The 27,498-nt window shown below is 52.8% G+C and overlaps 2 protein-coding genes across 2 annotated transcripts in view; both read left to right on the top strand.

Moving 5' to 3' along the window:
- The window catches only part of WWC3 (WWC family member 3), a 44,133-nt gene extending 39,648 nt beyond the window's left edge, over positions 1–4,485 (top strand). The window contains exons 19-22 of the mRNA XM_049766774.1: positions 250–342; positions 1,060–1,287; positions 1,373–1,500; positions 2,876–4,485. Coding sequence (XP_049622731.1) covers positions 250–342; positions 1,060–1,287; positions 1,373–1,500; positions 2,876–2,942 — 516 coding nt within the window. The 3' untranslated portion in view covers positions 2,943–4,485. The remainder of the gene's footprint in view (positions 1–249; positions 343–1,059; positions 1,288–1,372; positions 1,501–2,875) is intronic.
- A 9,244-nt stretch (positions 4,486–13,729) lies between these two features.
- The window catches only part of CLCN4 (chloride voltage-gated channel 4), a 53,173-nt gene continuing 39,404 nt past the window's right edge, over positions 13,730–27,498 (top strand). Inside the window, exons 1-3 of the mRNA XM_049766741.1 lie at positions 13,730–13,805; positions 25,548–25,702; positions 27,334–27,433. Coding sequence (XP_049622698.1) covers positions 25,577–25,702; positions 27,334–27,433 — 226 coding nt within the window. The 5' untranslated portion in view covers positions 13,730–13,805; positions 25,548–25,576. The remainder of the gene's footprint in view (positions 13,806–25,547; positions 25,703–27,333; positions 27,434–27,498) is intronic.

Here is a 27,498-nt window from a genome sequence, read left to right as displayed (position 1 = left end):
ACATACTGTCCAGCCCGGCCATGCCAGTGTGTCAGAGCGCCACATGGCGGTGTTACCAACTGGGCCGAGGTGTGCTGGCAGTGCCAGTTGGCTGGGAGGGCTGCTTTGGGCTGCTGCGACTGTACTTGAAACTTCCGTGCCAGCTTTGGGTGTCTCCAGGTCTGAGCCTTCAGTGAGCCCTGATTTTGAGAGAGCCACAGCTGCACACACGGGAGACACTTTTTCTCACTCATGTCCTTTTCTGTGCAGCTTTACCGCAGCGACAGTGACAGCTCCACACTGCCCCGGAAACTGCCCTTTGTTCGAAACACTCTGGAGCGACGCACCCTGCGCTACAAGCAGGTAGGAGCAGTGTGTGGTGGAACTCCACCCCCCCCTCAGTCTCTAGGAACTCTTTCCAAGGAGGGGGGACATTTCTGTGTTAGTATTGGTGCAGGTTTGAGGGGAATGCTGGCACCTGAATAATGACAACAAGCTTTCCATCTATGCAGGGGTGGGGAGGTCACTTAGCTTGCCCATGTGTGCAGCATTGGTCCAACGTTCCCATGGTTGCCTTTGATGGGTGCCAGCCAGCCTGGTGCTTGATTCAGTTCATGTCTTCTGAGGCTATATTAGGGTTCTTCCCCTGCATCTTAAAACTTAATTGGGCTGGGGAAATGGTACAGTGGGGAGGTAGCTTGCCTTGCACATGCCCATCTGGCTTTGATCCCAGAATCTTCCAGGGCACTGCCAAATGTGGCCCCAACCAAAAGGAGCCCCAGAAACAGCTCAGTGGCTAGGGAACAAGCGATGCTTGTTTGGATCCCCTGCGCCCTCACAGGGCCCGTTTATCCACATTGGCACACATTGGGCACACTTAGGATTCCCCAGCTCGAGTGAATGAATCTGAGTTTCGGAGAAGAAACCGGGCCATGCTCAGGGCGGTGCCTCTCTAGACCTGTTTGCCCTGGTGTTGTGCCAGTGTGCAAGGACTTTCCAGGATGGGGAGGAGGGACTGCGAGCGGGCAGCTGGGTCCTCTTGAGCCTGCTGGACAGTTGCTGAGCCCTGGGTGGTCACAGTCGTGCAGGGCGTCCCTGGCCAAGCTTATGGCGCGCACATCACTGGACTTGGAGCTGGACCTCCAGGCGTCGCGCACGAGGCAGTGGCAGCTGGACGAGGAGCTGGGGCTGCTGCGAGAGCTGCGGCAGCGCCTGGAGGAAGCCCAGCTGCGAGGCCGCCGTGACCTGCCGCTTTGGGTGCTACGGGACGAGCGGCTGCAGGGTCTGCTCCAGGAGGCTGAACGGCAGGTGAGGAGGTTGGGGGGCCCCTGACTGAGGGTAAGGGGACAGGCTGCGGGCAGGAGGGGCGCCATCATGTCCTATGGTTCTGCAGACCAGACAGAGCGCCCTGGCCTGGCACCACGAGCAGGCGGCTGAGAAGGTGCTGAGAAAGGCCTCGCGGGGCGGGAGCCGACTGCGAACGCAGAGCCACAGCGAGCACATCCCAGTGCAGAACTTTAGGTCAGTCTGGGGGGGTTGGGGGGAGCAGAATGGGAGGTGAGTGCTGCCCTCACCCACCCATGACTTTACTGCTCTGCCCCTTTCTGCCACTGTGTCTGCTCACTGCCGCCATCGGACTCTTTAGTTTGATGTTTACATATATATAGTTTGTTTATTTGGGGCCACACCCACTGGCACTTAGTGGTTCCTCTTGGCTCTGGGCTCAAGAATAACTCCTGGCGGGCTTGAGGAACCCTATGGGATGCTGGAGATTGGCTGCATGCAAGCAAGCACCCTCCTCGCTGTGCTCTCTCTCTGGCCTACATTGATCTCTTCAAAGGAACTTGTTTTTGGCACATAACTCACTGTCATTCTCAGCCATCACAACTTACCTGCTAGAATTTTGTATCCGGGTGGCAGGTTCTGTGCCTCTGAGCTTCTCCCTCCCCCCGCTGCAAACACAGGTTCCCATAGGCACGCTGTGCTCCTTCATACCCCTGCACAGGGAAGGGTAGGGTGCATACAGGAAGGTGGTGCACATTGTATGTAGCTCAGTGAATTAGAATCAAGGTAAGAGGCAAACCTTATTAGCACCCCCTGTCCTCCACTACCACTGTCTTGAATTAGAATACCACAGCCCCAATTTTCATTTTTGTTTGCTTATGAAGGAAATGAAAGCTATACATATATGTGTATATATTTTTATATCTGACTTTCCAAAATTGAGGTGAAGTTCAGTTAGCATTAAATGAACTATTTTATTTATTTATTTATTTATTTATTTATTTATTTATTTTTGGATTGTTGGGTCATATCCGGTGGTGTTCAGGGATTGCTCCTGGCATTGCACTCAGAAATCACTCTTGGCAGGCTTGGAGGACCATATGGGATGCCAGAAATATAACTGGGGTCTGTTCTGGGTTGGCTGTGTGCAAGGCAAATGCCTTACCCCTGTGCTATCGCTCTGGCCCCCTAAATGAACTTTTTTTTTATTCTGGTCACACCCGGTGATGCTCAGGAGTTACTCCTGGCTATGCGCTCAGAAATCACTCCTGGCTTGGGGGACCATATGGGATGCCAGGGAATCAAACCATGGTCCATCCTAGGCTAGTGCCCACCACTCTGGCCCCCAAATGAGCTATTTTAGAAGGTGATTTCAGGACTGTAGCGATAACACTTTGGATGGGCACTTTCTTCGCATGTGGCTCACCTGGGTTCGATCCCTGGTATCCCATAAGGCTCCTTGAGTCCACCAGGGGTAATTCCTGAGTGCAGAGCCAGAGGAAACCCTGAGCATCATCAAATGTCATCCCAAAACAAACAAATCAAAACAAAAAGCAGACCTCTCATGCCACAAACTTCTGCCAGTTTCCTAAACTGGATTATTTCCACCCAGGGAGAAGATCGCATTTTTTACCAGACCAAGGATTAACGTACCTCCTCTACCTGCCGACGACGTTTGATGTGGTGGTTTGGACACATGAAATATTTATCTGCCTGTTTTATCCATGAAGTTCTTAGACTATAGCTAAATGTGTCTTAAAAATATATGCGCAAAGCAGGCCACAGCCAGAGCACAGCCATAGCACAGCCAGGCCGCTGGCCTTGCACACGGCCAACCCAGGATCCATCCCCGGCCTCCCCTAGAGTCCCCTGAATGAGCACTGCCAGGAGTGATCCCTGAGTGTCGAGCCAGGAGGCACACACATATCACCGGGTGTGTCCCACAAACCAGATAAAACCAAATGTGCGCCATGCTATTGCTCTCCACAGTTTTGTAGAAACCGAACTCGTGTATCTATTCCTATATATCTGATATTAGCGGTGACAGCAGCGCTTGGTTTCTCCCTGGTGTCAAATGAGCATCTCCGAGGACAGGTGATTCAGAACAGCTCAGTGCCCGGTTCTGCGTGGCCAGTTGTGCCGTTTCACTGGACTTCAAGGCTGGAAGAGAGAGATCAGGAAGTGAGTTCAGGCCAATTCACTGGATTGTAATTTATTTATAGTACTTTTTTTTCCTTGAAGGAAAAGACAGATTTGTGATGTATCTTCAGGCTGACTTTTGTTCTTCAGTATTTTTGTCACGCAGTCCAAACGCAGGCGCTGGGCTCCTGTTTGTTCTCTCTCTCTCTCCCTCCCCCCCTCTCTCACACACACACACACACATTACGTCTTGTCTCCCCCCACCCCCAGGGGCCCGCGGCCGCACCGTGCTAGCCAGGTGCCAGGTTTGGGCTCTGTGCCCTTCTGGCCTGGCTGCTGTCACTCCAAAACACCAACCTGGCCCGCCAGGCTTCCCAGCACTTCGCCCTATCGCAGTGAGGCCCGCAACAGTTGTGTCCTCCTCTGGATTGTGGGCAGCACTGCAGCCACAGTGCAGGAACCCTGGGCACTTTCTAACCTTGGAAGGAAGCATGTGGGTCCCCTGGGTACCCGCTCCACCAGATGGGGCGGTAGGCTGGGGTGCGAGCTCAGAACTAGCTCCCGAAAACTGAAGGGTTGATGCTGTGAAAATCCTGCCTGTTCCTGGCAGATGCCAGTGCCAGAACTCAGCCCAAGTGCCTGCTTGTTAGACACGGAATACCTGGGCCCTGCACACTGCCTTAGAATTGCCCTCCCTGCACACCCCCCCCAATCACTTTCTCCCCAGCTAGTCCCTTGCTCCAAGCTGCCTTACTTGGCCATTGCTGCATACTGCATTTGATAAGCCTTTCAGCAACTTGTAACCTGACCTTGCACGACAAAGGAACTTGCCAGTGCCCTGACTTCCCAGCATGGGGGAGACCCAGGCCACTGCTCGCAGCCCCCTGCTCATGCCCTTCACACGCCTCTCCTCCCCCACGCTATACCAGCTCCCTGGACCACAGAGGGAGTCCACAAGGTCTCAGGGACTCACCAGCATGGACAGAGGCCAGTGCCTGTCGCCCTTTCCTGATTCTGCTCCTGCTCTTGAAAGGGACCAGGAGGAAGACCAGATGCAGGTGGAGGTGGGCTGTGCGCCCCAACTCAGACAGCACCTCCACACTGCATCTCCTGTCCCAAGGACTGTCGTCACCCCAGTGGACATGTCCACAGAGCTGGTGCTAGGGGTAGCAGCAGGAGGGCGGGCAGAAGGGACCCCCCCCATTGTTTGATCAGAGGGTGGTCACTGCCATCCTGTGGTGCCTTTTCTTATGTCTGCTTCTGTCTTTGCTTGCAAACTCTGTCATGTGTCTTGTTCCAGCGTCTTCTGTGAAATTAAACTAACCTGCCTTAAACCCAGCCTGGAAGGGGTGATTTTTTTTTCCGACGAGAAACCCAAGGGGACCAGAACACGCATCTCGTCCAGTGGAAACACAGCACTCAGCCTCACTCTTGGTCCTGTCGCCAGGTGTTTGGAAAGAAATCCTCCCCTTATGAATTACAACCAATAAATATCTGATTCATAGGTGTTTATTTATCCTGGAGGGTGGGGTAGTCTCCCAAGCAGTGTTCAGGAGACCCAGCATCTACTCCCTGACATTCTCAGCCAGGCCAGGGTGGTTGAAATCAAGGGGCTGAGGACATGATCTATGAAGGTAGGGCTCACTTTGGGAGGGCTATTGATAATTGGGAAACCTGTGGCCCTGCAGGCATACGCCTGGCCTCCTGGGCTGTGCCTCAGGTCTCTTTTGTACCATCCTTTTTTTTGTTTGTTTTTGGGCCACAACCAGTGGTGCTCAGGGGTTATTCCTAGCTCTGTGAAAAATCATTCCTGACAGGCTTCGGAGACCCTATGCAGGGGTCCTCAAATTTTTTAAACAGGGGGCCAGTTCACTGTCCCTCAGACCACTGGAGGGTCTGACTATAGTAAAAACAAAACTTATGAACGAATTCTTATGCACACTGCATATATCTTATTTTGCAATGAAGAAACAACACAGATACAAATACAATATGTGGCCCGCGGGCCATAGTTTGAGGACCACTGCGCCTATGGTATGCCAGAGATTAAACCCAGGTTGGCTGCATGCTAGGTAAATGCCCTCCGCACTGTGCTATCGCTCTGGCCCTTTACCAACTTTAAAGGGTTCACAGGTGGAAAAAGTAAGGATCCTGGCATAGGAACCCTTCGTCTTCCCTTGGGCATCCAGCCATCCTTGTGACACTAAACGCCACTTGTCCTTCGCAGCCCAGATGTGGTCCTTGGCATTAACCAGTCCATGTGGCTCTGCATGTTGAGTAGGGGCTGCCTTGTGGCTCATTGCAGTGTTTCTCTGTGTCTGCATGCTGAAGTTAGATATCAGGGCTCCCCCAAGTCTGCTTCATCCCCCTGAGAGACTGGGCCTGGACCGACCCCACTTACTTCATCCGCCCACATGTGAATTTGGGGGCGCCCGGTTTCTGCTTGGAAGCACTCCTGGCAGCACTTAGCCTGTAGTGGCTTACAGAGACCCATATTGTCTGTGCCTGGAAAGCTTTAAGAGAGTGGCCATACCAGGCCACACGCCTGGGGGCCTCCCAGAAGACCCAGTTTTCTTGTCTAGTTTGGATTCCAGAAGCCCAGAACCACCACACCGTAGATTGGCTTCTCTTTCATGGCCTGTGCGTGGCTCCCCTAGGCCCTGCCCAACATCCTGTGGGCTCTGCCCACACCTGGACCTGATCTCAGCCTCTACGTTCTGTGGATGCTACAGGATAACAAATACAGACACAGACCCTGCCAACCAGAACCTTCCAGAGGTTCATAGTTGAGCCTTTGAAAGGCCGCTCCTTTATCCCCACATGTATGGACACACCTGCATTTCCATTCTCGCTTTTTCAGTGGTTTTATTTTGTTCGGGCATACCCAGCTTTACTCAGAGATCACTCCTGGCAGGCTCAAGGGGAGTTGGCCACATGCAGAGCATTTGCTCTCCCCGCTGTACCATTCTTGCTTTGACACCATCAGACGCTCTGCTCTCCAGGAAGCTCAAACACAGGAACTCCTTCTGTGATATCAGGAAGCAGCTGTCTTGGGGTCTCTGGCTCAGACCCCCTGGATAGCAGGGTTTGTCTATGGGGTCCCCTGCTTTAGTGCAGTGGAAGGCTTGGCAAAGATCTACTCCACAGAACTTCCAGTGGGGCTCTGTTCTGTAGCTGTGACAGTTCAGTATCTGCATGACAGTAGTGTAGCTCCAGGCCCTCTGCTGTTACTCCAGGCTAGAGTGACCTGGGGAGCTGGACTTGGACTTCATACCCATCGACACCCAAGTAGCTACTTTAGCAAATGTACCATCTTGGTCAGTCGTCACCAGCCCTGTCTAAGCACCTGTTAGTTCAAAGATCTGATTCTGTGTCCACATTCAAGGAAGCACTTGCCTTGGGGTGCCTGCATGTGTCAGAACCCTTCTTTCCCTGTCTGCTTCTGAAGCCCCATAATCTTCTCTGGGGCTTCCTAGAATGACAGTGGCCTTGGCCACATCCCTGCAGAAGTGCAGCTGTTTTCAAAGTTCTTGTTGGTCACATCAGCCACGACATGGCTCGGGCCAGATATCAGGTAACAGGATCCGTGTTTGTAGCCATCAGAAGGCCGGGTCATCCAGCCCATCGCTCAGAACGCCTGGGAAGGGCTCATCGCATCTTGCATATCATCCACCACACAGAACACTCCTGTTTGATAGCATTTGATAGTTTCTTTGGAGGCACCTGGGAAAGCCCCAGAATCTGTCCTGAGGAGCCCCGAGGAGAGCTCCGAGGGCCGATTGAGACTCCTGAGTTCCATCCCACACCGCTGAATGCCCTGAGTCTCCAGATGACAATCAGAACTGAGGCATCAGATTCACATGGCTAGACTGGTGCTGCTGGGTGCGGTCCCTGGACCCCTGAACACATCCAGAGTGGCCCCTATTTAAAAACACCCCCTAAAATTAAAAAAATCTAGACTAGAGAGAGTATAGAGGTTAAGGCACCTGCTTAACTGTTAATGTGACTTACATGTTACATGCTCTGTTACGTATGACCACCTGGAGTAACCAAATGTAGTCAGTTAACATGTGAACAACCTGAGTTTGATCCCTAGCACTGGGATATAGTCCCCTGAACCCCACCGGAAGTGGGCCCTGAGCACAGAGGCAGGAGTAAGCCCCAAACTCTGCTGACAGACCCCAAATAAGTAAAATCAACATCCATGTAAATAAGTGGTCAGGGTATTCTCATATGTCCTCAGTCTGCTAAATCAAACATCGAGCTTTTGGGTAGCAAGGAGAATTGTATCTCCCCCAATTTTTCATGATGTTGGCTACATGAAGAAGACATGGAACTGGAGGAACACGTGGTCATTCAATCATAGATTCATGCGTGTGAAGTATTTGTGCACTTGGGGGTGCAGGACAGAAAGAAGGGAAAGAGGATTCCTACTCTAGGGTTTTCCAAACCCCTTTCTTATAGGATAATTGACCAGACAGTGCTGGAATTGGGAAGGGGCAAGGGAGGCATTTGCTTTGAGTGCAGAATATAAGCGTGCATCCCCCCCAATCAGTAATCAAGCTTATTTATAGAAAGTAAAATACAAAGCTTCACATTGAGAAACAAAGATACATTTTGAAGATCCAAACAGGCGACAGAATGCTTGCCTTGCACACCACAGACCTGGGCTGGCTTCCCAGCCCCCTTATATGGTCCCCCAAGCTTCCCATAGAGTGACCCCTGAGCGCAAAGCCAGGAGCAAGCCCTGAGTACTGTCAGGTGTGGCTCCAAAGCCAAAATAAATAAAATCAAAACAGGCTGCTTGACAGCCAGGCATCACCGCAAGAGCAGTCTTTTGCAGCCAGTCGTCCAGGGCCTATGCAGGGAGGCCTGGGTCACTGGGGTTGGCAGTGGCAGGTACATAAATTGGGCCTAGAGGCGTTTTTTGTGTTTCTTGGTCATCTGTTAACTTTTCCCAGGTGGATTAAAGTTTGGGGAGGCGCGTTCTCACGCTCCTCCACGCCCCCTGGTGGTGACGTTGCTATCTCAGCTTTCCACCCGGTGTCCGGACTCTAAATGGGAAACTTGAGGTTCCTGGGAAAACTTGAGGTCCATCATTGTGTACAAAGACAGTGCGGACCCTGGGCTTCAGAGAGAGAAACCTCAGGACTTGGATGTGGCTAGCAGTTGAGCACTTGTCTGGCACGTGTGTATGAGGCTTATGCCATATGGTCCCCCAAGCACCAACCCAATGCGTGCCCCCCCATATCAGAAGGAAATCAGGTCTCTGTCTCTGTCTCTCTCCCTCTGTCTCTCTCTGTCTCTGTCTGTCTGTCTGTCTGTCTGTCTGTCTGTCTGTCTGTCTGTCTCTCTCTCTCTCTCTCTCTCTCTCTCTCTCTCTCTCTCTCGGGGAGGGTGAATGTTGGCAAGAGAGCGAGGCATAAAACGGCAATGCTGCTGAGGGTCCCGACAAGCTAGGGCCGAAGCCCTGCAGCAGAGTGACACCCTTTTCGTTTGCAGCACAAATATGAGGGCTTCAGAGCGGCCTGTTTGCACCCTGCACAATTTCCGCCTCCGTCCTAGCCACTGCCATTCCTCCACCGCAGAAAGTGCTGGAAGAGAAGTAGTAGGGCGTCTTGACAAAACGGCGCCTAGCTCACTTCGTAATGGCTGAGAGTGGGCGGGAATGTGACTCAGTGGGCAAAAGTGCCCGGTTGCATGGGTGAGACCTGGGGTGTGATCACCAACACAACCACAAGAAAAAAATGACTGAGGCGGTGGGCAAGCTTGCTCAAAGTGCTGAGTTCACACCCACATGCACCAGGCTTTGAACCACGAGCACCCCTGCATGTGACCCCACAGTCCCCAGCACAGCTGGGCTTGAGGTCTATCTTGTTTAAGGGGCCTGCACCCAGTGGGGTGCCAGGGGTGGAACCTGGGTCAGCTGCACACAGGCCAGTGCCTCAACCCCTGTGCTCTCTGTAGCCCTTGGCTCAGGGTCTCTAGGATTGGTCCCAGGAACTTCCTGAACCCTACTTGAGGGCTCCCCCCAATAATATGACAGGAGATAACTCAAAAGTTCTTGCACAGGTCTTGCATGTGCAGAGCACCATGTTCACCCCCCAACATTATTTGACACCCTCCCACCCCCTAAGCACAGCACTGTGAACCCAATTGGCTCCTCAGGATAAGGTGGAAGCATCAGGCCCTCATATCATGTGATGTGTTACCAAAGTGGCCCCGGGGCCTCTAAGGCACTCCCTAGTGACTGAGAACGATAGTTATGTGACAGAAACACCTGCTTTGTAGGTATGAGGCCGAGTTCGATCGCCAGAGCTTTTGCACGGTCTCCAACTCTGCTGTCCGGCACCCCTAGTTCTGTAACAGAGCACTGCATCCAAAATGTGAGAGCACTCTCAGTGAAGTGTGTGACCCAGTGTGTGTGACTCTGGTCACTGCAAATACCACAAAGGGAAGGGGGGAAATGGGTGCGTCCCATTAGAGCCATTAGGGAATGAGGGAGGCAGATCCATGTTCTGAGCTGGATCCTTCTCAGCTGACAGCTGCTTTGGGTGCTATTGGCTATTCAGGAATAACCTGGGCCCCACCCATGGGTGCAGGTAGCAGCCCTTACCCAAGGCATGAAAATGTCCTGACACAAGGCCAAACAATCTAGGGGGAAATTGTTAAAAAAAATTGTTGCCATAGCACAGCATGGAGAGTGTTTGCCTTGCATGCCGACCCAGGTTTTTGATCTCCGGCATGCCATAGAGTCCTCTGAACCTGCCAGGAATAATTTCTGAGCACAGAGCCAGGAGTAACCTCTGAGCACCATTAGGTGTGGACCAAAAGCCAAAAAAATTTTGAGGATTCCACCGATGGTACTCAGGGCTTCCCATGGCTCTGCACTAACCTGCAGTGGCTCTCTAGGCCCTGAGAAACGTGAACTATTCAAACAGATGCACAGAAATCTGTGAGCAGGGACCCGAGCTATAGTACAGTTGGTAGGGCATTTGCCTTGCAGGTGGACAACCCAGGACGGACCCCAGTTTGACTCCCAGCATTCCAAATGGTCCCCTGAGCCTGCCAGGAGTGATTTCTGAGCGAGGAGGAGCACCGCCGGGTGTGACCTAAGTCCTCCAACAAATAAATAAATAAATAAATAAATAAGTAAATAGATAAAAAAAATAAATCTGTGAGCAGAGCACGAATCTCAAAGTCACAGAGTCTTTTCAGGAGAAGGGTGAGATCTGTCTTTCCAGCTCCACAAAGGGGACAAAGAAATGAACAGCGATGCTATAGCTAACCCGGGCTCAGTTCACATCACCCTGACAAGAGTAACTCCTGAGAGCAGAGCCAGGAATAAGCCCTGAACAACACGGGTGTGGCCCCCAACAAAAATGGTTATAGAAAATTAGAAATCATAGCAAAACCAACAAGAAAACATTTTTTTAAAAAACACCCTTAGTCCTGTGAAACAGTGAAAGGCCAGAGGCGAAATTTAGAGCCTGTTTATCCTGTTTGCTCTGTGCATATTAACTGTATGTGTTCATGTATATAGGTCACACCTGTGTGCAGGAGCTGTGCTTGCTTTGGTTGTGGGGCCACAGTGATAGGTGCTCAGGGGCCTCTCCTGACACTTGGCTTTGGAGGGTCACTCTGGCAGTGGAGAATTATGCCGTGCCGGGGAGGGTCAAACTCGGGGTGCACACCTTATCATCCTGGTTGTTGGAGTCTGCATTTTTCTATTTAGGACACTTTTGAGTGTCTTCTGTGAACATTTTATGTTTATTAGTATTTTTAATAAAATTACCGTGTAATAAACCATTTTATTTGACACAGGAATTTTCTTTAAAAGAATTTGAGGAGCCCCAGATGGTACAGGGGGGAGGACACTTTCCTTCCATGTAGTTATCCCAGAATCAACCCTGACATCCTTTATGGGCCCCTGAGGCCTGCCAGCTGTGACTCCTGAGCACTGCCCTATGTGACCCAAAAGCAAAAGAAAAAATATTGTTTTAAAGTATCTCTGCAAGCCAATCTGCAAATGGTAGGACCCCACAGGCTCTGACTTGATCCTGGGAAGGGATGGACGCTCTGTTCTCCCCAGCAGAATTGGGGTGAGCTGGGTGGTGCTCAGAGATTTTTTTAGGGGGGGTCATTGGCCTTAGACTGGGGAATCCTACAGTTTTGAAAGCTGTGGCACAGTCAGCTTTCTGTTCTCTTCTGCGTTCTTTTTCTAGATGAATCCATTTAGGTCATTAGAATAACTGATGGGTTTTATTTGAAATCAATACTTTGGGGGCCAGGAGAGATAGCACAGTGGTAGGGTATTTGCCATGCATGCAGCTGACTCAGGATGGACCCGGGTTCAATCCCTGGCATCCCATATGGTTCCCTGAGACTGCCAGGAACAATTTCTGAGCGCAGAGCCAGAAGTAACCTTTGAGCACTGCCAGGTGTGGCCCAAAATAAAAATAAAAAACAAAACACTTTGAAAGTCCCAAAGTATCTTTTTCACCTTAACATGCCTCTGGGTTTGAGGGCCTGCTGGCACCTAGTGCCTGTAAATAACAGCACAGCTAACTTGTCCCGGAGACGACACGCCCCATCTTCCTTGGGGGCAAATGTCTGGAACTTGCTGGAACCAACGACACTCTCAGCCAAGGGACCCCGAGTTCGGGTGCAACTTCTGACGCCTTTGGGTGGAACTGCTAAGCGCTCAGCTCTGGAGGATCGCTCCATTAGCAACCCCAGGAGAGTATTTCCCGGGCAAAGTGACAAGCCGAGGAGGCACAGGGTGGTTTTCTGGGCTGGCTAACCAGCAAAGGCTGGAGGCTGTTTGGGCTTTCGGCGAAGCTGCGCCAGGAGGGACAGTTCCCAGGTAATGCACTGCTGAAACGGATCACGGATCGGCACGATCCTGGAGAGCGCTTTCTGCAAATCCCCCTGTCCCCTCAAATCTCAACACCCCTGCGTTGGGGATTTCCTTAGCGTTTTAACTCAATGTGGCAAGAACGTGAAAGCCAACAGGTAATTAAGTTGCTTCCCACTGAGAAAAAGCCACGCGAGGAATGACCTAGAAAACCACACGGGCCACTTGCTAGATCGATCATCTCTGCCATGGGAAACGGATCGCCGGGGAGACCTGATCCTGCTTAGCTCCCCGGGTCGCGTCTGACCTTCAGGACCGAGCGGAGCCGAGAGGAGCCGAGGCCAGTCGGGGTCATGCAGGGGAGTGTAAGGTAGGGAGGGCACCCCAGGTGGAACGCAGGTCCTGATCGCAGCGGCACCCCAAAGGGCAAAGGGCACCACGCAACAGTCCAGTTGCCGGCCCCAGTCTAGTTCCCAGCCCGGTAATGGGCCCCAGAAGAGCTACCGGCGTAGCTGCCATTTCCAGTCCTGGGAAACCCAATGAGATTATCCGCACACGGGAATCCCCACGACAGCGCCGCCTGCTTTGGTGTCTCCCCGTTTCCAAATCCCCTTTCTGGGCTTGATTTTAGGTTGTTCCTTTTCAGAGCCCACGTTGAGGTCCAAGTTGCGGGCTTGCAGCACTTGGTAGGCCATCTGTGAGTGGCAGCAGTAGTATTTTCTACGAAGTGAGATGACTCAGGGCTGCGGGACGTGAGCAAAACACACACAGTCTAGATCTGTGCCGACGACCCAAGGAAAGCCCCGTCTGAGGTGACACGGGTTTTTTTTTTTTTGTTTGTTTGTTTTTTTGCACCAGAGAGGCTCTGGGAAGGAGCAGAACTGCGCCTGAGCACGGTCTCTCTCTGGGCCACTTCCGATTTAGTGCCGGGATGTTGCTCCGAGATGACACAGCAGCGACTAGATCACACTAAGCATGACAGCGTGTGACCCAGGGCTGCAACCCCTCAACTTGTTCTGAATTCCACCAGCTTCAGGTCACAGTCGCTTGCCTTCGTTCTTTTTAGGGCACACCCGGATGTGCTCAGGGCTCCCCCTTTCTCGGCTCGGTGCTCAGGGACCACTCCTGGCGGTACTCGGCATCTGGGGATCGAACCCGGATCTGCCCTTGTGCAAAGCAAGCGCCCTCCCCGCTGTCCTGTTTCCGGCCCTTCTGGGCGCACGAATGCATGGATTTCTGCATTGCGGGGCTCACTGGCCCCGACTTTTTCTAATGTCTTGCAAGCGGGTAACTTCTTTTGGGGGTGCTGGGACTGGCCGGGCGTTTCTGTTGCAGCGCGCAGGGTTGTTTCCCGGTCCATGGGGTGGGTCCGCTCCCCTACTCCCCCACTTCTCCGCTATTCCCCCGCCCCGCTCCCCTGCGTCCCGACGTCACTGGGCGCCTCGGCCCGCCCCCGGTGACGCCAGCGCGATCGGCGTGCGGGGGGGTGGGTGATGCTCGGCTCCGGGGCAGGTGGGCGCGCGGCCTGCGCCATGAGCCTTTGCAGGTAAGGGGCTCGCCGAGGGTCCCCCCGACAAAGCGCAGGACCACCCCCCCCATCCCCGGCTGCTTGGCGGCGCCGGAGCCCACCGTGGGAGCCTGGACTTGCTGTGACCCCTGCGGGGAAAGTAGGCTAGGGGAGACCGGCCTCCAGCCGGGGCCGAAAAGAAATCTAAGCTGGCGGGTGGAATGGGGTTCGGTGGTAGGGTTGAGGCTCGGCAGCACCCTCAAATCGGGGGGCGGGTGACCACTGTGCTTGCAGGCTTAGCCCGCACCTATTTTTTCCAAGGGTCATTGAGCTGATAGGTTTCCAGGGGATTCGCCCCGTTTCTTTCCAAGCCTATGCGGGTTCAGAGATTTCTCAGAGCTGCTGTGAATTTCTGCAGGTCTTTTTTTTTTTTATTACTATTGTTGTTGTTGTTATTTGCCTAGCTTGCAGCGTTTAAAGCGCTGGCCCCGAAAGGGCAGGTGCGCTCTGGATTACCGAGACCCCTTTGCACGCCTGACCCACCATAATGAAAAGCGACGCCCAATCTTCCGGACACAAGATGGTCTGGAGAAGAGGCTGGAGGTGGAGACCGACACCCCACTCCAATCCTTCCCAGGGTTCCAGTTCCTTCCCTGGCTGAGTAATTAGCTGCAGTTCCGGGGGAGGGGTCACGACTCACTAGCAGACAGTGGGTGGGGGGCAGCAGGTGATTTGAGTTGTGGAATGAATTTGTGGTGACCTGCATCTGGGTCCAGTCTTTTGTGGGTTTGAGAGGAGACTGGGGAGCTCTGAAACTCACCCCGTAGCCCTTGACTTGAGGGTGTGCTGACGCCCTGAGAAATGTGCTATTTCAATGGATCATTGAAGGGGTGGTTCTTTTTTTGTTTTGTTTTGTTTTTTTGGCCCACACTTGTCAGTGCTCAGGGGTTCCTCCTAGCTCTGGGCTCAGGAATCACTCATAGCGATGCTCAGGGGACCCTGTGGGATACCTGGGATTGAACCCGGTCCTGGTAAGCCTTGTGCAAGGTATTCTCCCTCACCCACCCCGTGCTATCACTCTGGCATCTAGAGCGAGAGTGGGTGGTTCTTTCCCAGTTGGGCCCCCTCTTTGGTGTGCTGCACCAGCCATTTAATTATTGTACAGGGTTCAAGTTGGAGAGAGATTCAGACCCCAGCATCAGTCTCTAGAACCCTTCTTTCTGCACTCCCTTGGGTGCCCCTCACCAAGGACCTGTTGTTGCTGCTGTGAGTGGTTTGGAAAATAAAGCGTGAAGACTTTTTACTCTGGAGCCTTCGAGAAAGAGCTGTCGGATGGTGGAGTGGCCTGGAGACAAGCTTGGTGGCCCAGAAGGTGTGGGGTGTGGAAAGCACCCCATGGCTCTCGATCAGTGGATGCTCGGTGGAAAGTGGGGCTAGGCTTGAGGGTCCCGATACCTGCCAGAGTAGACTGTGGGAAGAGGATGCGTTGATATCTGTGAGGGCCCCAGATGGCATTTGCTCTTGGAGTTGGGGCCATGATGCTTTGCAGGGCGAGGGGCGCAGCCTTGGCCCCTTCGCTCCCAGCCCACCTCCATGGTGGCCATGCCTGGTGCCTGGGGAACAGCAAGCGGGGTGTGTTAGCCATTTTGGATGGGCCCTATAGGGTGCTTGGGTGTGGGGTGCTTCCAAATAGTCTCCACATCCCCAGGAGGGGCCTGGCCATTCCCAGCAGTGCAAGAAGCCACCTTGTTCACCCCTTGAACGTTCATTTTCCTCCCAGCAGCCTTGCCTGGACCCCACATCTGTCTCACTCATGCCAGGGCTGCTGCTTTTTTTGCTTGGCTCTGGTTCTGCCTGAAGTTAGCCTTGGGTAGCAGAAGCAAGGTGGTCTGCCTACTACCAGCAGCAACTGGCATAACATTTATTCATTTAAGTTTTGGGGCCACGCGTGGTGATGCTAAGGGCTTGCTTTTGGCATAACGTTTATTCATTTAAGTTTTGGGGCCACGCCTGGTGATGCTAAGGGCTTGCTTCTGGCTCTGCATTCAGGAATCATTTTTGGTGGTACTTGGGGGACCCTATGGGATGCTGGGGGGTGGAACTTGGGTTGCCATGCATGTAAGGCAAATGTTCTTCCCACTGTGTGCTCGCTCTGGCCCCACAGACATTTATTTTCCAGTTCTGATGAGGTGACAGCTGGAAGATGGCAGGAGAAAGTGAGCCAGCTTTTGGGGGTGTCTTGTACCAGGACTCACCCTATCATGTACCTCTGGGCATCCCCTAATGCCATCACATTGTAGATTGTAGGATCTTTGGTTACTAGCAGTAACCAGATGTCTTGAACAGACTTCAGGGATACCCTGCAATGTCTGTGTGTGATTACAATGTTGGTTAGAAAAGCCACTTCAGAAGCTGATTTTTTTTGAGGTGTAGAGGCTGAGGAGTGTGCTTCTGAGGTGTCCTGGTCCCATCTGAAGATTGTGGACAACACTTGTCCTCTTTGTCCCTGTCACTGACACTGCTCTGACCTGGCTGGCCTCTGTACCTGGATGCTCAGGAACCATCATGGGCCATTGTCACCTCCTGGTGGCCTGAGGACAGTCTCTGGGTTCTGTCTTTCCCTGGGGTAAGCTGTGGTCTATGCCTCTCAGATTTGTAGCCCTTGGTTAAACGTACTTTGAAACCCCCAAACTGGGAGGGGACACTTGGTCTGTGCTGGCCTGGGTCCCCAGAGGTGCCATATAGCTTGGACTGTGCCCTGTTACAGACTTTTTCTTCTGCTCTGCCCCAAATCTTTGAATTGACCCCAGACCTCAGAATTGGCGCATTGGTCTGCCCTCTTCTGGGGAGGGGGATACCCTGAAGGACACCCCCAGGCCATGATTACTGCCTCCCCCCATTAGTAACCTGAACCTCCCTCTTGGGTGGGCTGAGTTCCTGAGGGGGACTCAGTTTCTGCAGCAGAAATTAGGGGTACACTGCAAAGTGGGTGGGTTAGTGCAAGAAACGGGCCCTGGACATTGTCTGAATTGTGCTCATGCACCTACTTGGGTGCCCCCAGCATCTCAGAGTGACCCCATTTGGACCCGTGGGTCAGTACTTGCACTGACTCCCCAGTAACAGAACTGTTCTGGCTTTGAGAAAGCTACTCTGGGGAGATGGAATCCTTGGCACCAGGAGCTCCTCCACCCCCTATGCCAGCAATGTGTGAATACTGGATACTTTGTGTGTTATCTACATGCTGCTGGCCGCCTCTTCCTCCATGCAGACTGCCGTCCAGGAGTGTGAGACTGGGCCTAGCTCACAACAGTTACTCCCCAAACCCCACTAGGAAGGAACAGTAGGGCGAGGGGCCAGGACAGGGGAAAGGGACACCCCACTAAGTGCTGGCTGCAAGTAGCATTTGGACATGCTTGATGGGGAAGAGTGTGTTGTTTTCTGCCCAGTGATTTCCCACAGTCCTAGTGCCACACGCGAAACTCCCACTCTCCTCCAGTGTCCCTCTCCACCAAGCACCCCTTACCCCAAACCCCACCCCATGCTTACTCACTTCTGTGGAGCAGCTCTCAGTTTCTCTGGTCTTTGTTGGTGCCCTACAATGTATCTTTAGACTCTGCCTGTGAGATCCTTTTGCATCTGTCTGTCTGTATTGTCCTTCCAACTAACCTCACTCACTTCTTTAAGTCTCTTCAGAGGCAGCCACAGAGCAGCAGATCGCGTGGCTTGTCTTTGCTTACAGCTGAGTAATATTCCATGGCATAGACGTATGTACCACAGCTTCTTTATCCGCTCATCTTTTCTCAGGTTCTGGGGCTCTTTCCAGACTCAGACTATTTGTAGATATTGTTGTTAGGAATTTAGGGGCGGGGGATGAGTAGAAGAGTATCATTGTTTTAGTTTATTTTGTTTGGGACCCACATTACATGGTGCTCAGGCCTTACACCTGGCTCTGCAGTCAGGAATTACTCACTCCTGGCAGACTTGGGAGACCCTATGGGGTGCCAGGGATTAAACCCGGGTTAACTGCATGCAAGGCAAATGCCCCCCCTTCCCCAATTGTACTGTCGCTTCAGCTGCAAGTGCATCTTTTCTGAGTAGATTTCTGGCTCCTTGGGGGCAGATGCCCAGTAGTGGGATTTCTAGAACATATGGAAACTCAATTATTAGGTATTTGTTTGGTTTCGGGGCCATACCTGGCAGTGCTCAGGGCTTACTCCAGGCTCTGTGATCAGGTATCACACCTGGTGGTGCTCAGGGAGCCATGTGGGATGCTGGGGATTGAACGTGCCTTCCCTGGCCTTACCCACTGCACTCACTCTGGCCCTTGCCAGTACTGTTTTCTAAGAAGCATGGTCCAGCTGTGTGCCCCCCAGCTGTGAATGCTGGTGCCTTTCTCGCCCTGTCTGCGCTGACTCTGCTGTGTTTGTGCTTTGTGCTGTACTAGGGTCATATGAGCTCACTGCTTGTCTTGTAGTTTGCATTTCCCTGATGATCACAGATACACAGCGTTTATATTTTTAATATATGAAACAGGCTCAACTGAATCCTGGGACTGTGCCTTTCTGAGACCTCCCACCCCCAGACCACAGGGGACCCCACTCATGTCATCTGGAAGATAAGCAGCAAGGGGTGAAGGTGTGACCCCACCAGAGTGTCTGTTCAAAACAGTGAGGCTTGGAGCTGAGGGCGCTCAGCAGACTGGGGGTGCTTGCTGGGCATGTGGGTGCCTCAGGTTGGGTCTCTGACCCCTTGAGCCTCTTGCCTCCCATGAATTGGAGGCTGGCAACTAACAGAGTGCAGGTCTTAGACTGGTTCCTCTCTGTCTCCTGTCACCCTGGGCCAGGCCTGCCTGAAAGGGACTCTCAGGTTCTGGGAAGCTTGGCTCCTTCCACCTGGCACCGTGACTTGGCTTTCCACCAACTGCCAATCTGGGGAATGTTTTCAGGGCATATTTTCTGGGGCCGGGAACGTGCTGGCATCTGTATAGACACTAACACCAGGAAGAGACTGTTTCCTGGGTCAGGACACAGGATGACATCCCCCCCCCCCCCCGTCCCTATACCTTCTGAATCCAAACCACTGAACCATCTTTCGGGCTCATCTCTCTGGGAACACGAACGGGGAGGTACTGCTGCTCATCTCCGCACATAAGGGAATTTAGGGCTTTGACTTCATGATCTTTGAACTTCACAGCTCCAGGGCCATGTCTTGATGATGTTCTTTGGGGCCTAGAGATTGTGTGGACAACCCCCATCCCGACTCGGTGGGTCAGAGCCCAGGGACTGCAGCATATCTTGAGCACTGTGCATGGGCAGAATATTAGTACTTTAAGCTGCGGATGGAAAAAGTGGGGAGTAGCAGGTTTGCGGGGTTCTCAAAGCATACCCCCCTCACTGAGGCAGCTTTCCTGGGAGATGAGTAGAAGTATACATTATTGCAGAACACAGCGGGGAGGGTATCTGATTGCCTTGCATGCAGTCAACCTGGATTCTACCCCTGCATCCCATTTGGCTTTCTGAGCACTGCCAGGGTGGCCCCCAAACAGACTAAAAGAAGTTAGAATATCAGCCCTCCCATCCATTGCCCAGGGACCATGGCATTGGAATTACATTCTGGAATTCACCCCTCTGTGTTTTGGACCTTTTATTTATTTATTTTTTTGGTTTGGGGACCATACCAGAGGTGCTCAGGGGTTGCTCCTGGTTCTGCGCTCAGAAATTGTTCCTGGCAGGCTCAGGAGAACATATGGGATGCCAGGAGTCAAACCCAGGTCTCAGGTTGGCTGCTTCCAAGGCGAATGTCCTACTGCTGTGCTATCGCTCCAGTTTGGACCTTGAGGGCCAGTGGTCAGCCTTGTGGGGGGCTGGAGAGAGAGGATAGTAAGTTTTGTGCTTGCCTTGCCCATGGCTATCCTGGGTTCAATGCCCAGCACCCCAAATAGTCCTCCGAGTCCTGCTATGAGTAATCTCAGAGTGTAGAGCCCAGAGTAAGCCCTGAGCACCATTGAGGCCTCCAAATTTCCATAAACACAAATGCAAAGAGCTCATGGAGTGCTGTCTCTGCTGTGGAAGGTTTTGTTGTCTGTCGGTTCTAATAGCTCTCGGCATAGTGCGGGGCCACAGGTAGATTTTGTCTGTTTGCACCTAAACAGTCAAACTCTGTGAATGAAGAATGACACTGTCTCCATCTTGGATTGCTCAGAAGTATGTCCTGATAGGATTCCATTGCAAGGTGGTTTTGTGGGTGCAGGGATCCCTGGGCGGGCCTGGGGAGGCTTTGGCTGACTCAGTTGTGCTCCAGGCTGTGGGTGCTGGGATAGTGCTTCTGAAGGTCACCCCACATTTCCTGACCAGCACCCAACACTCTGCACCTACTTGTCTTCCAAGCCTTAATTTCTTATCACTTGGAACAACTAGAGGAGTCAAAGGTGCAGGGGGCAAAGTCTCACCCTTCTGGCCTGCAGTCATGGGGACTTGTTTCCTTTTTCCCTGCACATGCAAGGCACGTCTAACAAGGATGCTGCTAGTATCAGTGCCCGGATATTGGGGAGGGGGCGGGCCTGGGCCAGGGGACCCCTCTATCTAGCTCCAAGCTCAGGCAGGGCAGGCTCCCAGCAGGACTGAGGCTACATCCACTCAGCCATAGGATTCCAAGTGGCTGAGAGGGATTGGGGAGAGAGAGAAGAGAGAAGGGAGAAGAAAGGTTTTCTGCCTGCAGGAGTGAGTTTTGTGTTGTGGGGGGGGGGGGACAATGAAACCATTTGTCCAGCCAGTTTCTGTGGTCAAGTGTTTTGTCCCAGCTGTGGGTGGGGAGATCAGGGCAGAGCTTCCCACAGATTTCCTTGGGGTGTTGCAGGGACATGGGTGTAGGCCCTTTGGGGGATGCTTTTGTGCACAGGCTCAATGGGAAAGTGTGTCATTGTGGAAGCAGAAAATACCCACATGCAGGTTCCACTCACAACTTCCTCTTCAAGTCTTTGAATTTGGATTCGCAGAACTAGGCTGATCAGTGTTCCCTGCCACGGTCTTAGACATTCAGGGCAGGACACTTGTCCCCTCCAGCCACACAGGTGAGCCAAGGTAGGTGCTGTGTCACTTGCAGCTAGTTCCGCCTTGGTTGGGGTGCACTTCTGCAGCGTGTGTAGGTGGGGTGTGCTGCGCACTGAGAGTTGGGGTCGAACTCCCATTGCTGCCTCAGTTTCTGCTCTAGGCAGAGCACTGTGTGGCCCAGAGCAGGTGTGCCCCGAGGAGGGACCAGGAAGGAGAGACTTGCTTGCCCTTGGATGTCTCCAGGCAGTGAGACTGTGGGCTGACAGTGGCATGTGGCATGGTGGGCTGAATTTCTCCAACATTCTCTGGCCCTGGAAGTAGCTCCAGGGTCCCTGGGCATGCCTTAGACCTGCCAAATCTGGCTTGTTCCACTTGCTGTTGAGCACTTCTCTTCCCAACTCCCACTTCTGAGTACATTTCTTGCAATAAAAATGATTTTTGTAGCACAGAAAATGCAGAGATGCTGATTCCCTGGTGCTATCTGGGTTGGATCTGCATTTCCATTAGCTCCCGTGGGGTGTCCTGGGCCCGTCTGAGCCAGGGCCAGGACTCTCTAAGGCTGGACCTTGGACTATCCTCTTGCACTCCTGTTCCCTGCCTGGTTGCTATGTGTGTGCTCTGCTTAGGGCTCTCAATGTTTGTCTGATGTGCTCGGCCACAGTGTTGGCACTCTGATGTGCACTGCTCCACCTGTGCCCACCAGAGTCTACCTCCCCATCATGTTTGTCTTGGGGGGGGCACTAGGGATTGGAACCCAGGACCACACACTAGCAAGATCTTTGGGCCTGTGTATTTGCTGTTTCTCTCTGGCCTCTCCTTGCCTGGTTGGGGTGAAGGTTTGAGGGTGGCCATGGCCCTTGGGAGAAAGACTCTTCTGCCTGTTGTCCACAATATGGTCATCCGTGGTCCCTCTCTCAACGCGTCTACCAGCTAGCTTCGGGGGACTGGAGTTACGAACTGCCTTGCCTGCTGTCAGTCCTTCTGCCTTCATGTGCCCCCCGTGGAGCACCTTCTGGTGGACATGGGTTACTGTGACATTTCCATCAGGGCACCAGCCTGGTGGCCTGGAGCGGGGGCAATGCTCTCCCATTTCAGCGCCCTCCTGCATCCAGCTACAAGGTCAGGGAATTCCACTGGGCTGCATGTGAAGCCATGACTTCCAGAGTGGAAGAAATGGAGGCATCTTGGATTGGCCCTTTTTGGGCAACATTTGCTGACCAATTAATGGAAGTGACATGGCTACGAGGACACAGGAAAAGGCCAGCTGGTTGTAGAGGCCTGAGGGACTCAGAGGAACTTTGGAAGTGATTTCTTCCACGTCTACAATACTGGAAAGTCATGGGTAGTGACCCAATGGGGAGGAGCCATCTAACTGGTGGGAAACAGAGTCTGAGTCGAGATTTTCTGTCCCATATGCCCAAGTCCCCTGGGGGCTTAGCTAATATCCACTTGGCACTAAGATGACTTGGGGAGGGGAAGATGTACCCAGAAATGATTCAGGCCCGGGTTTGCCTGATGGGCTATGTGCAGGCTTGGCATGCAGGGGACCCAGATTCCAGTACAGGGTCCTCTGAGCATCACCACAAGCAACCACCCAGCACAGAGCTCCATACCCTGGCATACCCCACTAGGTGGGGCCCCAAAACCCAAACTGAACCGAGTCAGATGAGGCCTGAGCCCTCTCCCCAGACTGAAGGGTGAGGAAGAATTGGAACGACAGTGTAGGCTGGTGGGACTGGGTTGCAGTGCAGAGCAATTCAGTGGGTAGCATTGCCAGGCCTACCCTGTGTCAAAAGGGGATGTGCCACTTGCTTCCAGAGCTAGTCAGGGTCACCCATTGCCTGTTGGGAAGCCCCAGTTGAGTAAAAGATGCCTCCAACTCATCAGGAAGGAACCTTCAGCTCTCTGTGGGACAGAGGGGTGCAATGGGGGGGCAGGCAGAGGAGTTGGCATGCTCAGAGACCCAGGGTTTTGCCTTGAATTTGACACCAAACACACCAATAACACGATTAGGCAGAGCTGGGCTCCCCTTCTCTCTCCTGCACTAGTGATACCCAGAACCCCACCTTCCTGGGCTTGATATGGGTGGGTGAGCTCTTTCTTTCAATTCTAGAAACCCTCCATCATCGTCCTGGTCTCTTCCCAACTTTCCCTGGTCCGTGCTTCCTTCCAGCAGAAGAGATCCCTGATCTGAGGGGGAGTAGAGGCACCCAGCATTACTTTGGGGGCCCCGGTCATCACTGACACCTTCACTCCCAGCAGGTGGGAACCTATGCTTGGCTTTAAGGGCAATGAGGAGTGGAGACTCACTGGCTCTTGGGGGCCTTTCCTGCTGGGACAGCAGACCTCGACTCGCTGGATAAAAGACCAAGATGTGGGCCACAGCTATAGCACAGAGGAGAGGGTGTTTTTCTTGCACGCGGTCAACCTGGGTTAGATTCCCCGGCATGCCATATGGTCTCCCAAGCCTGCCAGGTGTAATTTCTTAGCTCAGAGCCAGGAGTTACCCCTGCCAGTTGTGTGTACCCTCCAAAAAAAAAAAGAAAAAGAAGACAAAAATGTTTTGGTGCCCGCCTGAGTCCTTTGGGAGGTAAATAAAGGCTGCACAGGAAAATGTTTCTCTTACCTGTGTTTGGGAGGCTGCTCAAAACAATCCTTTTGAACATCAGTGATTCTGACCAACTCGCTGCATCTGTTCTCACTGTCTCTAGGCCTGTGGCTGCTTGGAAGGAGTTGAAATCAGTCAAATGGCCTAGATGGGGATCTCCCATGCATCTCCCCTGCTGGGTCTGAGTGAGCGAGCCTGGCTGCTGCTGAGCTGACCACTTGCTCTATGCATCCATGTGTCCAGACCTGCAGCCTATGTGGCTCAAAACGCAGAGGTTGCATCCACGCTTGGGGTGTTGGCTCGAGAGCGGTAGCATGCGGGGTCCCAGTTTTAGGTCACAAGGCCAGCTTCAAGTTGAGGGCTGCAGAGACTGTCCCTTGAAGTGAGCAGGTGTAGCAGTGGTACTGGGCATGGGAGATGATGCCAGAACCAGGGTTTAGGGCTGGAATGATAGCACAGCAGTAGGGTGTTTGCCTTGCACGTAGCCAACCCAAGATGGACCCGGGTTCGATCCCTGGCATCTCACATGGTCCCCTGAGCCTGCCAGGAGTGCTGAGCGCAGAGCCAGGAGGAACCCCTGAGCACCACCGACTATGGTCCAAAAACCAAAAAATAAATTAACAAAAAAAACTGGGGCTTGACCACTGGCGCCTGCTTAGATCAGGGCCAGCAGATGTCTAGCAATGCTCTGTGTGGTCACCTTGGCTTTGTGGGCTTTAAGGTGTTGATCTGGATTCCTTGGTGGCAGAATTGTCCTGTAAAGGGCTTGAAATGTGTGTGCGTGCAGCAGGCCAGGTTAGGTCCCCAAACTGGCTGCCTGACCTCTGACCCGGAAGATCTAAAGCAGGTGGGCAGTTGAAGTTTGGATCCACCCTTGAAACTCTGGCCCTGGGGTTATCAGAGGGTGTTGTCTGTTAGGAGATGGTGTTGGAGAGGAGAAATGGAACCTGGCTGGAGGAACAAGGTTGTATTCCAACATTTCTGCATTATTTATTTTCAGGGGTCTCAAACTCAATTTATCTGCGGGCCGCAGGAGGCCAAGTCGGGGTGATCCTTGAGTGCAAAGTCAGTAGTAAGCCTTGAACATTGGGGGGTGTGACCCAAACAACTAAAACAAAACAAAACAAAAAAAGATTCCTCTAGGGCAGGGCCACAAAATGTTGTAATGAGGGCCATTTGCGGCCCGTGGGCCACAAGTTTGAGACCCCTGATTTACTTATTTTGACAGTGCCAGGGATCAAATCCAGGTCTCCTACACCCAGCAAGGGCTGTGCTTTCACCCCAGCCTCGAGTGATGGGACCACATCTCCAGGATTGAAAGATTGGTGGTTTTACAGGGTGATTTGTTCCTTCATTATTGTCTGGAGGTGTTGCTTGATGAGAGCTCACTAGCTTTGTAGAATTCACATTCCTTTTTGTCCCAATGTTCAGTCCTAAAGTGTTGTCATTGTTGTGCTTATTGTTTGTTTTGGGGGCGCACCTGGCAGTGCTCAGGAAGCCCTCCTAACAGTGCTCAGGGGGCCTTATGGGGTGCTGGGAATCAAAACTGGTCAGCTGCATGTAAGACCAGAGCCATCCCTACTGTCCCATAGCTTTAGCCCCAGCAGTTCTGCCTTCCCACTTTTTTCAGAAGGCCCAGCAGAAAATTATACCCACTAAAACATGAATTAATGTGGTGGCCCTTGCTGTGTGACTCCTACTCTTCCTGGTCACTGCTGTCAGGTTATCCTGCCTCTGTCCCAGGTAGCCATCAGCGGGCACAGTTTCTGCCTTGGTATGGCTCAGCCCTCATGTCTGGAGAGTTTTTAAGTTGGGGAGTGTCACAGGCCAGTCACCCCACCACTTGACTGCTATACGATTTGTAAGGTGATTTCCCCTTTTCACCCAGAGCGATTCTTGAATAGGATTCAAAGGCACTTTTATGGGTCTATTTGGGGTTCCTTACATACAGCAGCACAGCCAGCGAGGAGGGAAGGAAATGCATTGGCATGTGACCCTCAGCTCCCCGCTCCCCCATTAGCACCACCCTGACTGGCACTTCTTCGGGAGACATGCATTTGCTGACAATAAACCAGGGGTTTTTGGTCCTGCCCTCACTCTTGTGACTCCATGTTTCTCTTGCAGGGCTGACTAGCCTCGTCAGTTTTGAAGTCATGAGTGCTACTGGGAACCTCATGGATTTCCTTGACGAGCCATTCCCTGATGTGGGGACATATGAAGACTTCCACACCATCGACTGGCTGCGGGAGAAATCGCGGGACACGGACAGACACAGGAAGGTAGGTGGTGGTCATCGCATGATACAATGGCCCTGAGAGGCCTCTGCACATAATGCCAGTACACACAGATAATTACAGGATCCCCGGTAATTATGGCACCAGGGACTTTGAGGTGTGTGTGGGATAGGGGTTCTGGGTTTCACGGATATGTGTGTTGCCTGGCAAGGTGAGGGCCCTGGAGCCAGAGAGATTGGGAGCACCTCCCACTCATGTCACCTTTGGGGGTATAAGTGGAGCCCGTGTTTTCATCTTTTGGGAGGGGACTAGAGAATGAGGGGGACATTTCAGCTGTTGGAGAGGTGGCGAGGCAGGGAAGAGGTGAGAACCCCTAGAGCCAGGAGCTGCCTCCCAGAGACATGAGGGAAGAACGTGGCCCCTTTAATCAGAGGGGCCTGGCCACCGGCTCTGAGCAGGCCATCAGCAACTTTGTTCTTCATTTCAAGGCCCCCTGAAACATGAAGACCCATTCCAGAGGAACTGGGAAGGGGTATTTTGAGTTACTGGTTTGATAGGTCTGAGGTGCAGCATAGGCAGGGACAAGACCTGGCCTGGAGGTGCTCCAAGGGGAGCAACCTATAGTAGACAGGCTTCTGAGTTCTAATTCAGTTGGCCTGTTCTTGGGGATCGGGGTGCAGGCAGGTTGAGAATGAGGGCTCCATGCCATTAGATGAGTCCTGAAGATTTTTCGTATGAAATTCTGTTTGATTTCTTTTTGGGAAAGAAAAAAAAACTCCTGGCAGTGCTCAGGAGTTACTCCGGGCTCTGTGCTCAAGGATCACTCTAGATGGAACTTGTGGGGGCACCATGTAGTGCTGGGAATTGAAGCCAGGTTGGTCACATGCAAAGCCAGTGTCTTCCTTGCCGGCTTATCTCTGTGGCTCTGAAGTTTTAGGAATGACCAGGGTAGCCCAAATTCACTGAGAGGCATAAGGGATAAGGGAGCACTGAAGACCAGGGACAGGACCATGCCTTACAACACCATCAAAGGTAGCTGGACCCCACGGGTGGACAGTTAAAGGGGGATCCGCTGAGAGATGGGGAGAAGAGGACTCAGCATGTCTTAACCCAGAGAGTGGCTTTGGAGTGGGGAGATGCGTCATGCAGAGCACCAGGCCAGGAGTCATTCAGACATGGGCAGAGGTCCATTCCTGTTGTGGACTAAGTTGGCTCGGAATGCAAACACATTCATGCCCTGAATTCTTCATGGCATCTTGGATGGCACTGGCGCTGCTTCGTGGGGGAACTCACGAGTGCTTTGCACAGGGCCCGCCTCTCTTTTTCATCCACACTTGCTGTAGCATCACTCACTCCTTGGAGAGTTCTGGAATGAATATGTTGACCTCAGCTTCTGCCCCCAACGGCTCACATTGAGTGTGGCTGATGATTGAACAATGGCAGAGGTGGTGTTAAGGGGGCGTCAGGATATTGGGGGTGGGTTCTGGCTCCTTGGAGAGATTCCAGTGGTTCGATGTAGTGTAGCCCTCGGAGTTGGGAAGCCCATTTGTTCACGGAGGTAATACTGGAAGTGAGAATCTCCTTGTTTTCCTGGGAAGGAGCCTGATGGGGAGGTGAGCACCTCAGCTGTGAGTTCCGATGGCTGAGGACTGACGGCTGCCTCTGTTTGGTTCCAGATCACAAGCAAGAGCAAGGAGTCCATCTGGGAGTTCATCAAGAGCCTCCTGGACGCCTGGTCGGGATGGGTGGTGATGCTGCTCATTGGCCTGCTGGCAGGTACGGGGCGGAGGACGGCCAGACCAGGCACCCCCAAACCCAGTGCCATCAGAGCTTTGCCTTAT

Source organism: Suncus etruscus, chromosome X, assembly GCF_024139225.1.
Source record: "Suncus etruscus isolate mSunEtr1 chromosome X, mSunEtr1.pri.cur, whole genome shotgun sequence".
In the NCBI taxonomy this organism is placed as follows: domain Eukaryota; kingdom Metazoa; phylum Chordata; class Mammalia; order Eulipotyphla; family Soricidae; genus Suncus; species Suncus etruscus.
This window is presented reverse-complemented; position numbering and strand designations above follow the sequence as displayed.